The 13764-nt window shown below is 40.9% G+C and overlaps 1 protein-coding gene across 1 annotated transcript in view; it reads right to left on the reverse strand.

Annotated features, from left to right (window-relative positions):
* The window catches only part of RRAGD (Ras related GTP binding D), a 40158-nt gene that overhangs the window by 14662 nt on the left and 11732 nt on the right, over window positions 1-13764 (reverse strand). Inside the window, exons 2-5 of the mRNA XM_034991399.1 lie at window positions 7892-8187; window positions 2405-2604; window positions 1150-1264; window positions 7-149 (exon numbers count right to left, since the gene is read on the reverse strand). Coding sequence (XP_034847290.1) covers window positions 7-149; window positions 1150-1264; window positions 2405-2604; window positions 7892-8187 — 754 coding nt within the window. The remainder of the gene's footprint in view (window positions 1-6; window positions 150-1149; window positions 1265-2404; window positions 2605-7891; window positions 8188-13764) is intronic.

Consider the following 13764-nt stretch of genomic DNA (forward strand, 5'->3'; position numbering starts at 1 on the left):
ACTTACCCATAAATACAAGAGATGTCGATAACCACATCGATCATATCACAGCAGAGCTCATAGGTTTGCATATCCACTGGGGTACTATCAGTTGCAATATAAATTTTACTGACCACATCAAAGAGAAATGCCTTTTCAATTCCAGAATTCTGAAACAAAAAGAAGATGCTATCTTAAAGGGACAATGATTTTAGAACATGTCATCACTGTATAAAAAAAATTACACGCCATTCTCAATGTAAAATATGAATGAACAAAAATTAATTTACTAAAAGTTTTGTTCTATTTTATTACAATTTAAACCTCACATAAACCTTTATAATGGATTTGCATAAGAAATGGAAAATTCTTATTTTTCATAAATTATTTACTGTAGGTAAACAAATTGGGCAGTGTTTCCTGGCTCTTAGAGATGTACCTGCAGTTAGGAAAAGGCAAGTAAAAACACTAATTTTACTGACTGTAAATTTTAAAATAAAATAAATTTAGGGACACCTGGGTGGCTCAGTTAGTTGAGCGTCTACCTTCAGCTCAGGTCATGATCCCAGGATCCTCACAGCAGGTTCCCTGCTCAGCAGTGAGTCTGCTTCTCCCTCTCCCTCTGCCTGCCACTCCCCCTGCTTGTATTCTCTCTCTCTGTCAAATAAATAAAATCTTTAAATAAATAAATAAATAAATAAAATTTTAAAAATAAACAAACCCAAACTATGGAGCGACAGAGTAAATATGAGTACAACCAACAAGTCTGACTCGAGTCAGCAGCAGAGCTTTCCTAGACCTGACGGTCTATAGGATTCATTCAGCCAGCACATCATCCACAGTGTTAAACAGATAGAAAATATTCAACAGGTTATATATCTTAGCGCCACAACCACCCTTAAGCTTCCTGTATCTCGTAGGGCTCTATCAACATTGAATGACTGCCTACAATTTAATAAACACTCTAATTATACCAGGGCAGTACAGGAATGGTTTGGGGAGTGAAATGTTAGAGAACATAAAACAGCATGTAGGAGCAATCTTCCAGAGTAATCCCTTCAGTGACCTTGCAATGCCGTAAGAGCAAACAGAAATAAGACTATTTTCACGCCTGCAATGTTATTCTAAAATCCTGCAAATGATTCTACCGGGAGAAAATTATTTACTTACTGAGATAAAGATGTTTAGCAAATTCTCCAGGGTGGGGAGTTGTGGAATCAGTTTCTGAACCACTTTGCTAAAAGCTTCAAATATTGAATGATCATATATGCTTGTCAAATAGAAGCTGAAAGAGAAAACAGTATTTCGTCACATTTTCCTTCTGACTGGGGAACAGATTGCTTAGGCTGTCACAACACTGGTGCCCGGCCGTGTGTACCTATAGTCCCTACGCACGCATTCTAGCCCCCTTCAGAACTTACAATGACCTCAGCAAAAAATGAACGTGTCTTAACAAGCCATTCTTCCCCAGCTCCCAAAAAGCAAGAATTGTGCCCATTCTCATCTGCTGACTGGCTGGACTGGAAAGCTTAAAAATACAGTGGTATGTGCCCATATGAGCTTCCTTACATTCTGCAGAAGAATCCCCACCAGGTCATCTCTATACACTCCTGTTAGGTTAGTAATGGCTATGTTACTGGTATTGAAGCATCTAAGATCTTCATTTTCCAATCTGCAAATCGAATGATGCATACAGTTCCCCATAAAAAACTAATAGAGGGGCACCTGGCTGGCTTAGTCGGTGGAACATGCGACTCTTGATCTTGGGGTTGTAAGTTCGAGCCCCATGTTGGGAGTAGAGATTACTTAAAAATAAAATCTTAAAAAGAAAAACAACTGGGGGCGCCTGGGTGGCTCAGTTGGTTAAGCGACTGCCTTCCGCTCAGGTCATGATCCTGGAGTCCTGGGATCGAGTCCCGCATCGGGCTCCCTGCTCGGCGGGGAGCCTGCTTCTCCCTCTGACCCTATCCCCTCTCATGCTCTCTCTATCTCATTGTCTCTCTCAAATAAATAAATAAAATCTTTAAAAAAAAAAAAGAAAAAAGAAAAACAACTGACAGAGAAGTGGTTTTCCTCTGTATTTCTATTTGAATTATCTTCAGAATTCTCTTTTACTTGTGACTATAAATACTATCATATTTATCAAGAATTATAAACTTCAGCATTGATTAACTTCCTGGATTATGTTCCTGAGTTTTATGTTTTTCACATGTGGGGAAAACATTAGCTTTGACCATTTGTTTAAAAAACAAAAACAAGAATTAGAATTAGCACATGCAAAGCTTGCTTTGCCCAAATCCTGTCCCAATGTGTACAGCACAAATAGGGTAAACAGGTGAACACCAAACTGCTCGTGCTGACTTTGGACTCCACACCTGCTTTTTTCCGTTGATTACTGTGATTCCGGAAGGGTTTCTGTTCTCACCTGAGGTGAATTTTTTCTAATCCAGCATCTGCAAGGTCATCGTTTGCCCTCTGATGAATATCTCTTTGGGTTTCAATTTTGTGGTCATCTGACAGACCATCCACTTTATGAATAAACACCTCGAAGTTGATGTCAGTGTTCACTTTGTAGGCCCTGGTCACGGTGAGGTGGAGCCTGGCCAAGGCTTCCATGTAGTCATCCTGGGAACAAAGGCACATTCCTGTCAGGGGAGGCCAAACCCTTCTACGCTGCCTTCCACAGACACTCTTTTTTCCCCAGTTTTATTGAGGTATGATCAACAAATAAACACTGTGTACATTTAAGGTGTACAATATGATGTTTTGATATATGCATACATGATGAAATGATCTTCCCAATCAAGTTAATGAATCTACCCATCACCTTACTTCACAGTTACCTTTTTTTTCTTTCATATACAACTCCTAATTTGGAAACCATGTGGGTACAATCCTCCAAAATATTTTGCAAAAGCCCAAATAAAAGCTGGTTTCACGGAATTCAAGTTGGAAAACTGAAGTTTCATGAACAAAGAGATGAAAAAGAAAGGCACGAAAAACACAGCTGTAGGCAGTTATGATGTAGCTTGATGACAGTCATTAAGATCAGCGTTGCAGTTTTATGAATTCAAAATGACCCCATACCACCTAGAACCTTCCCTGGGATACTATTCTTCCCACATTTTTGAGTCCCTGGGTGAACAGTGATAAACAGAGATGGAAATGTGATATGGGTTGCTGGGAGGATGGGGAAGGAGCCAGGAGGAAAGATAAGAGCACTGGTCTAGAGCAGAGGTCAGCAAAGCATGGCCCAAGGGCCAAATTGGATCCACTGTGTGTTGCTTATAAGTAAAGTTTTATTGGAACACAGCCATACTCATCTATTTACATATTGTCTATGACTGCTTTTGTGGTGCAGTGGCAGAGTTGAGGGGTGTTCCTCTGTGGAAACTCCTCGGAGATGGTACAGACAGCCTGCAAAGCTTAAAATACTTACCATCTAGCCCTCTACAGAAAGAGTTTGCTGACATCTGATCTAGAGTAACTGACCCAAATAACGCAATACTGTTTTTTTCTCCTTCCTACAAATGACACTTTTATGATAATATGATGAACATCTGCGTATGCATCTCCTTGTTTAAGAAATCAAACAGCAGGGGTGCCTGGCTGCCTCAGCTGGAGGACCATGCAACTCTTTTTTTTTTTAAGTAACCTGGGCACCCAACATGGGGCTCAAACTCACAACAGTGAGATCAAGAGTTGCATGTTCTATCAAGTGAGCCAGCCAGGCGCCCTGAGCATGTGACTCTTGATCTTGAGGTCGTGAGTTCGAGCCCCACATTGGGTATAGAGATTGATTAAATACATAAACTTAAAAAAAAAAAAAAAGAAATCAAACAGTAGACACTGAAGTCCCGTGGGTCTCTCCCCAACCTCCCAGCCCACCCCATCACTCTACCCCCCCACCCTCCAGAGGTATCCACTATTCCTGAGTTTAGTGTTTATTCTCAATCATCTCTTTATATGTTACTACATATATATGTATCCCTAAACAACATACAGAATTCATTTACATTGTCTTGAAAATCAGGGGCAGGCTGCAAAAGGACAACAAAGGAAGCTTTTTGGGTGGTAGAAATATTCTATATTTTGACTGTGGAGTCGTTACAACTTATACCCATTTGTCAAACTCACTGAACTGTAAACTCACAATGAATGCATTTTATTGTATGTAAATTATACCTCAAAAATTGTTATGGTTTATGTCGTTAACTGAAGAGGGGAGTTAAGGGGACACGTCTGTGAGTAAAACTAGCCAATGTCAAGAGAGTATCACAATCTCAAAAGATCAGAAGTTGTTACTGTAACTTCCTGCCAGCCATATAAAATGATCTGATTACCAACTAAGTGATGAAGTGGCACGTAAGTGATGAAGTGGCACGTATCTAGGAGGACTAAAAATAACATTTGAGAGAAGAAAATACTTGGTTTATTCGAACAGAGGGCACGTGGCTGATTTTCCCCACTGTGTCTGTTAATATTTCCTACAACAAATAAAAATACAAGAAAAATACACCGCCTTAGTTCCTATTCCCAAACTAGATATAGGGGGTGCCTGAGTGGCTCAGTCGTTAAGCATCTGCCTTCGGCTCCGGCCATGATCCCAGGGTCCTGGGATCGAGCCCCGCATCGGGCTCCCTCCTCCACGGGAAGCCTGCTTCTCCTTTTCCCACTCCCCCTGCTGTGTTCCCTCTCTAGCTGTGTTGCTCTCTGTCAAATAAATAAATAAAATCTTTAAAAAAAAAAAAAACTAGACCTAGGAATTACAGGCAGGTCAAAATCACCAATGTAGATGAAGCCGACACTTCATTTTGGATCCCGAGACATGGCTTCAGGGGGCCAAGGGTGGCCCTGGGGTGTGGGACATGTTGTGGGCTCTGCCTGGGGGGCTGACAGTGTCATGCAGTTAGCTCACAGGAAATCACTCTGGATCGTTTCATGCTCTTTCATTTTACAACATTCTGGGAGGACACATTTTCTCCTTGGTGAAATATTTATCTGGCAATCCTGTGATTGTGAGGAATTCACAAGGAAAAAATAAAAATTTGAGGCGTCAGACCAACAGAGCCCTGTTTAGAAATACAGGCAATGACGTGCAAGTGCCTGCCAAGATCGCCTGAAGTTTGCTTTTCTTTTCAGTGCTTGTAATTGCATCATATAAAAATTCCTGAAAACATGGTTTTTACAATCTGCTTCCAATACAAAAGTATATATTACACAGACTCTAAAACAGCTTATTTCATTATTCCTTCTTTTTAGTAAATGATAGCTCTCAACAATATTTTCCTACCCTTTTTGAAAGTGGAACTTAAAAAGACAAATTTCTCAAACATTCTTATACCTTTCTATTCCCTACAGCTAGGGGGGAAAAAAAACCCCACAAGAAACAAAATAAAAGAAAACACACATTTACCAACCCAAATTGAAGGGCCACTTTTCATGTTCAGGTAAAATTAAAACCAAATCACAGTTGCAACTTAAAAACAGGCAAGCGAACCTATTTTTAGCCACCTTATAGCCATAGTACAAACACCTAGGATAGAGCTGCATTGGACATTTGAATTCTAGAAATGCCAGTTGCTACATAAGCACAACATGGTATTGAAGTGAGTACTTACTACGCCACTGTCTTGAAAAGAGGAGTCCTCTGACTGGAATCTACTTACCCAAGGGTCGGGCTACGACCACTACCACTGCCACCTGGTTCAACAACTACAGAAACAGCAGCGGAGTGACTTGGGGAAAAACTTGGAGCTTCGAAGAGACAGCTGAGTGGGACATAGACAAGAGCTCGCCCCCCATGCAGCAGCGCGCCCACAACCCGGCTGCTACGTCCTGCTCAAGCTCCCTAATTTATGGTGCCAGCAGACCTAGGCAGGAAGGCAGGGGCTACTGCCAAGGCCACAGATGGGCCAGAAAACAGGTCAGTACAAGTGGGAGAGCCAGGAAAGCAGCGACTGACAGCAGGGCTTGGACCTGATGCAGGTGTCTACAAGCGTGCATTTCCAGATGGGCCCGGGAGAGGGGAGGCACTGCTGTTCACAGATCAGGCACCAGAATGTAAAGTCTCCCCGCCCCCCCCCCACACACCACCACCAAAAGAGAAAGAAAGAGCCCCTCCTCCCAGATGGCCACACTCCCACAGCTACACTAGAAGTACGCAGTGCAATCACTTGGAACTAAAAGGCTTAGTTGAAAATTTCATTATTATATTAAACAGGCACCTAGTTCCCTGGATGAATTTATGAGGCTCTCAGGCATGAGCAGTCTTCTCAGAGAATGGGTTTTCCAAGAGCGGGCTCAGAACCATTATTATTAACAGTTTACATGTCCCTGCCTCCTTAACTCCATTGGCACTTCTGGAAGGGGCAGGTGTGCTTGGCCCATCTGTCTAATTGCAGGTCCAGTTTCAGGGAAATATCATGCCCTTGAACTTAGAGCTGGTTTAGTGCATTTCTGGGAGGACTTACTGCCATTTATCCCCCACAGCTGTAAAAGAGAGCCCTTGGGAGAGCCTTCAAGCTCAGCTAGGCTTCCAGGACACTTTCTAAGAGTGCCTGGACATAGAGAGTTTGAAGGGCATCATTGTCTCAGTTCTATTCCCTGTACTCTTTCCTAAGACTGGCATGCCTGAGATGCACCTGCAGTCTGCTGCTTCCCTCCCCACCTCCCCCCTTTAACTGCTGGCTCCCACTTCACAGGAGAAAGGCCCAGAGGACCAAAGAGACAATTCAGACCACTAGTTTGTATACTAATAAAGTGAGTAACTGATTCCTGGGTACAAAGGCTCTTTACCAGTCAGGGGGTCCCCACGTCTTTGCTTTCAGCAAAGTTAAAGGAAGGCCCAATCAGGATGTCTACTGATAAACTACTAAAAACAATCCTTTGTGATAGAAAACTGGGCAATTTAGAGGATATAACTTGGAAAGTGTTTAAATAATTGAGCGAATGCTATAACAAAACTCACCCCATATCCATCTACTTATTTATGTGAACAAGGTTTCTTAGCGCTTACATCGACACAATCAAAAATAGAATTGATGCCAAATCCTGTCTTATTCAAGCATGGATACGTGAATTAAGTGGAAAAATATCCATCATCTTAAAAGATATACTTATCAATCAAAATTTTACTTTTTATATTTAGTAGTTACCTATAAAATATTAATAGTTATGCTGTCAATCAATTGTGTACTAGTAATAATTAAAATAATTTAATTCAAAAGAAAAACTTCATACTTAGAATTTTATCTTCCTAGGAAAGAGTAAACATTTTATTTATTCATTTTTATAAATGTAATTTTCCTCTTTATTTTTTATTTTTATTATTATTATTTTTTAAGATTTTATTTATTTGACAGAGAGAGAGACAGCGAGACAGGGAACACAAGCAGGGGGAGTGGGAGAGGGAGAAGCAGGCTTCCCGCAGAGCAGGGAGCCCGATGTGGGGCTCGATCCCAGGACTCTGGGACGCTTAACAACTGAGCCACCCAGGCGCCCCGAGTAAGCATTTTAAAATGCAGACTTATATACATATTTTTGTTGCAGAAAATCTGTACTGTTTTACAGATGTCTGCCAAGAGTATCGGGGGCAGGGGACATGTAGTTGCTGTCCTTGGCCTGTATGGTGGCCCTCTCCATCTGTAAGGTTTCTGTGATTTGCTGAGACCTACACAACTCCCTGACGCTGCTCGCTGCTCATTGGTTAGGGTTCCACAGAGGGAGACTTTTCCCCTTTGCAACCCTGAGAGGCCCCACTGAGAAACGCTTGTTTGGTAAAAAGGGCTATTCCTGATTCTAAAAACCACACCAAAACCAACACAAAGGAACTGGTTTGAACACAGGGGAGGGATGGCCTCTGTGGGGAGGAGGGGTCTGCAGTCCCAAGTACCCCAAGACTGAACTTTACCTGGGAGTCGATGACAAATATCAGTGCTCCTGTTCCGCGGAAGATCATCTCATAGTCAAATGTAGGGTCAAAAAAGTCAATCTGTCCTGGGAAGTCCCAAATCTGAAAGTTAACAAAGGAGCTATTGGAAACATCTTCCCGGCAGATCTTGTTTGTGCTCTCCAAGAACAGTGTTTCGTTGGGAGACATTTTATGAAAGACAACTTTCTGAATAGATGACTTGCCACTTCTCCTCAGGCCCATGAGCAGGATTCTGGGCTTCACCTCAGTGCTGAAGGGATCGCTGAAGTCCAGAACTGGAGAAACCACAAAACAAGAATGAGGGTGAGTTTCTTTCACAGCGGTTAATGAGAGGAGTTTCACTTCCACCTCAGATGTGATTTATGATTCACAGACAATGCCACTCTTCCAAATACAGAGACTGCTAACTACCTCATTCCACTCATCGAGGGGCCTTTTAGTAAGTGCAGAACACTGAAAAATGCTGTTTCGCTACCTGTCACACCATTCCAGAGGGCAGGAAAACCTGTACAACTCCGTATCACAAGCAGCAAATCTGGAGTGTGAAAAGTAGAGCTTTCCTGGAGCAGAGTGTGAGGGGAAAAAAATCCAGTCTTAGCATTCCAAAGCAACGTCTTCTTTGTCTAGATCATCAGAGTCTCTATGCCCTAAAGAGATGCTTGTTCATTTGAGTTATGCTTCAAACAATTTTGGACTTCATCAAAATTTAAAACATTTGTGCTTCAAAGGACACTATAAAGAAAGTGAAGACAACCCACAGAATGGGAGAAAACACCTGCAAATCACATATGTGATAAGGGACTAATATCCAAAATATATGAAGAACTCTTACAATTCAATAATAAAGACAACTTAATTTAAAAAATGGGCAAAGGGGGCGCCTGGGTGGCTCAGTCGTTAAGCGTCTGCCTTCGGCTCAGGTCATGATCCCAGGGTCCTGGGATCGAGCCCCGCATCGGGCTCTCTGCTCTGCGGGAGGCCTGCTTCTCCCTCTCCCACTCCCCCTGCTTGTGTTCCCTCTCTCGCTGTGTCTCTCTCTGTCAAATAAATAAATAAAATCTTAAAAAAAAAAAATGGGCAAAGGATCTAAAGAGGCATTTCTCCAAAGAAGATACAAAAATGGCCAATAAGCACATGAAACAATGTTCCGCATCATTAGCCATCCAAGAAATACTAATCAAAACCACAATAAGACGCCACTTCACATCCACTGGGATGGCTATAATCAAGACGACAAACAATAACAAGTGTTGACGAGGCTATGGAGTAATTAGAATCCTCACCCACTATTGGTGAGAACGTAAAAAGATGTGCTTTCAACAGTTTGGCAGTTTCTCAGAAGGTTAAACACTGAGTCACTATATGACCCACCAATTCCACTCCTAGGAATATATTCAAAGAAATGAAAACATAAGTCCAATATACATGAATTTCTTTTTTTTTTTTTTAAGATTTTATTTATTTATTTGAGACAGAGAGAATGAGAGAGAGAGAGAGAGCACATGAGAGGGGGGAGGATCAGAGGGAGAAGCAGGCTCCCTGCCGAGCAGGGAGCCCGATGCGGGACTCGATCCAGGGACTCCAGGATCATGACCTGAGCCGAAGGCAGTCGCTTAACCAACTGAGCCACCCAGGCGCCCTACATGAATTTCTTTTTTGTTGCCTTCTGGCAACCTCTCTTATATTTTTCTCGGTCCCTGGTCCTGATCTAATTCAATAGTGACTGGAAAGTAATTCTTTTTTCCCTTATTGTAACTAATAAATTTTTCCAAGTCTCTACAATGGTCTAAAATACATATTAATATTTGATAATATCTTAGTGAATTTCATTACTATACATAATATTTTGATGTTTGAATTTGCAGTAGGTTTCAGTAAACACACAAATTTCAGGTAAAACAATAACTGAATAAAGAAAAAGCAAGCAGGTACAGATGTGCACAACTGCTACTCCACTATAAGCAACAATTTACTCCTACCCTACCCACACATTCTTCTCCAGTTCAACCTAACCCAATTCAACGATCTGCTGATGATATACTATAGAAGCAATAATGCGGAAGGAAAGCACCCAAAAAAGTCACCAGCTTTCTTCTTCTTCCTCAGTCATCATATGCTACTCACTCACAGTACTGTCATTACAAGTCCATCTTAGCAAAAGCAGGGCATAAATTAAAAAAGAAAACAGGGCTTCGAGTTTTAAAATTTTCAGACTGGTAACATGTCACAGTCCTCCCCTCCCACAGTAAATCAATCTCTAAAAATAACAGAAAAGGTATAAACCATAAATAAATAGATGAACAAATAAACATAAATATCTGAGCTTAAAACAAAACAAAAAAACCTTAAAGTCGACAGATTTCAGAGAAATCCCTAAGAAACACGAAGGTCATGGGCACCTTGGTGGCTCAGTTGGTTGAGCGACTGCCTTCAGCTCGGGTCATGATCCTGGAGTCCCGGGATCGAGTCCCACATCGGGCTCCCTGCTCGGCGGGGAGCCTGCTTCTCCCTCTGACCCTCCTCCCTCTCATGCTCTCTGTCTCTCATTCTCTCTCTCGCAAATTAAAAAAAAAAAAAAAAAATCTTAGAAACACGAAGGTCAGATTGAAGAGGGAACCTGCAGCCCTTGACCAGGAATGGTAGGGTTCTGCTGCAGAAGGTAGAACTGGTGGAAGCCCAAACAGGGAGGGGCATGAAGACAACCAACAGCGTTGTTATTTGGAGAAGCATAATGAGAAAAGCCAGCAGATAAACTCTGAGCGCTACTGCCACCCACCCACCTACCACACACTTCCAGGTAGGAGCAATGACTATAGGAGTTTGGGTATGAGGGAGAAGGCAGTGCTCCAGGGGCTCAGGATGCCCAGCAGGAACAGGGAGCACCCACACTCCCATGCTCCAAGGGTTCTGCCCTTCCCTAACTCTCACTACAGTGTGTGGAGTTCAACAGGTAGAAGCAGTACCATCTTCCCTCCAGACATTTCCTCAAAAGTCTAATATGCATATACCTGAATATACATCTGAAGAAGCAGAGTTCATAAAGGAGTCAGAGTAAACTTCCAAGTTAAGTATAATTAAAATATTCAGAGAAAATGTGATATCCATAAAACAAGAACAGACAGTTTCAGAATAAGAGCAACCATGAAAAAATGGCCTTAGAGATCTTAGAAATAAAAATATAATTGTGTGTGGGGGTTGGATATATGGATTGAAAAGCAGAATAAAGACAGATAAAGAGGGCAATAGTGAAATGGAACATCAAATCCCCTCAGAATGTAGTACAAAGGGATACAGTGCTGGAAAGTATGACATAAAGGTTAAAGTGACATTAGGAGTAATTATCTCAAACCAGTAGAAAATAAATACTTGTGAAAGTACATTAGAAAAGCGTCCAGAAGGATACACAGCAAACAAAGAGTGTATGGGTGAACGATCTGGGGGAATCATCAAAGGGATTTTGGCTTTAATTTTTTTTAAGTTTATTTTTTTTAGTAATCTCTATATCCAAAGTGGAGCTTGAACTCATAACTCTGAGACCAAGAGTCGCATGCTGCTTCGACTGAGCCAGCCAGGCACCCCTGTGGCTTTAATTTTAAAAAGAAAACACATTTTATATATATATATATATATATATATATATATATATATGTATATGTATATATATACATATATATAATTAAAATTAGTTTTGAAAAAAAGATTAATGTATAGGGAGTCATAGCGGACACATAAATATTTCAAAATATTAAATACTCTTTAAATTGTGATTTCAACTCCACATTTTCTTGTTAAGTGGTTGTTGTAAGGTTTCTGTTTTTTCAATACAATAAATATATTGATTACTGTACTCAAAGTAGTAGATTGGTAAGGTTGGCTGGACAAAAAGATATGCAAAACAAGATTCCTATCTTGGAGAAACTTAAAATCCAGTCTAGACAATGTGGTATAGGCACAAAGATAGACAAATAGATCATTGGAATAGAATAAGGAGTCCAGAAATAAACCCACATATACAAGGACAGCTGAGATTTGACAAAGATGAAGAGCCAACCCCATGGAGAAAGGATAGTCATTTTTACCAAATGGTACTAGAACAACTGGATATCCATATGCAAAAAAAAAAGAATTTCAATCCACATTTCACACCATATACAAAAATTAACTCAAAATAGATCACAGGCCTAATTTTAAGCCTAAAACTATGCAACTTCTAAGGAGGAAATATTTATGACCTTGGGTTAGGCAAATATCCCTTAGATATAACACCCTCCCCCCAATATTGATAAATTGGACTTTATTAAAATAAAAACTTCTACTCTTCAAATGACACCCTTAAAATAATTTTAAAAAAGGCAAGCCACAGATTAAAAGAATAATATTTGTAAATCATATATCTGATAAAGGATTTGTATCTGCAATACGTAAGGAACTCTAAAAACTCATTAATAAGAAAACAAAATTCAATTTTTGGAAAGGTGGGGGAGCAAGAGATTTGAACAGACAATTCACCAAAGAAGACTTATGGAAGGTAAATTCACACATGAAAGGATGCTCAGCACATCATCAGTCATCAAGGAAATGTAAATCAAAACCACAATGAGATACTACTGCATACACAGTAAGATGGCTAAAATTAAGAACACAGACAGTAACGAATGTTGAGGATGTGGAGGTACCAAACTCTCATGCACTGCTAGTGGAAATGTAAAATGGTACAACCATTTTGGAAAATGGTTTTGTGGTTTCTAAAGAAGTTAAACATGTATTATATTATCCCAGCCATTCCACAGCTATATATCTACCTAAAAGAAATGACAGTATATGTCCATACTTGTACACAAAGGCTCGTAGCAATTTTATTTTTAGTAGTCAAAGACTGTTAACAACCCAAATGTCCATCAGCAGGTGAATGGATAAACAAATTGTGGTGCATCTCAGCAATAAAAAGAAATAAACTGTTGACATATACAACATGGATGAATATCGAAATGATTATGCTGAGTGAAAGAAGCCAGTTGAAAAAGACATACTCTGTGATTCTATTTACATAAAGTTCCAAAAACTGTAAACTCATCTATAGTGACAAATAGCAGGTCAGTGGTTGCCTGGGAAATGGAAGAGGTAGTGAGAAGGGGTCAGAGGGAGCAACCTTGAAGGGGTATAAGAAAACTTTTAGGGGGTGATGGACACGTTCTTAGTTACGGTGATGGTTTCCAAGGTGTACACATACGTCAAAACTTATCAAATAGGTGTACTTAATTTTACGTCAATTGTACCTCAGTACAGCTTTTTTTTAAAGATTTATTTATTTATTTATTTAGACAGAGAGCACGGAAGGGGGGGAGGGGCAAAGGGAGAGGGAGAGAAGTCCTCAAGCAGACCCCACTGAGCATGGAGCCTAACACAGGGCTCGATCCCAGGACCCTGAGATCATGACCTGAGTCAAAACCAAGAGTTGGTGGCTTAACTGACTGAGCCACCCAGGCACCCCTTCAATACAGCTCTTTTAAAAAATGTATTCTTGGGGCACCTGGGAGTCTCAGTCTGTTAAGTGTCTGCCTTCTGCTCAGGTCATGATCTCAGGGTCCTGGGATTGAGCCCCATGTCATGCTCCTTGCTCAGCAGAGAGTCTGCTTCTCCCTCTCCCTCTGCCTGCCACTCCCCCTGCTTGTGCTTTCTCCCTCTCTTTCTCTCTGTCAAATAAATAAAATCTTTAAACAAAAATTTTAAAGTAAATAAAAATAAAAATAGGGGCACCTGGGTGGCTCAGTCGTTAAGCGTCTGCCTTCGGCTCAGGTCATGATCCTGGGGTCCTGGGATCGAACCCCGAGTGAGGCTCCCTGCCCAGTGGG

This window comes from Mirounga leonina, unplaced genomic scaffold (genome assembly GCF_011800145.1).
Source record: "Mirounga leonina isolate KUSES-001 unplaced genomic scaffold, KU_Mleo_1.0 Mir_53, whole genome shotgun sequence".
Classification (NCBI taxonomy): domain Eukaryota; kingdom Metazoa; phylum Chordata; class Mammalia; order Carnivora; family Phocidae; genus Mirounga; species Mirounga leonina.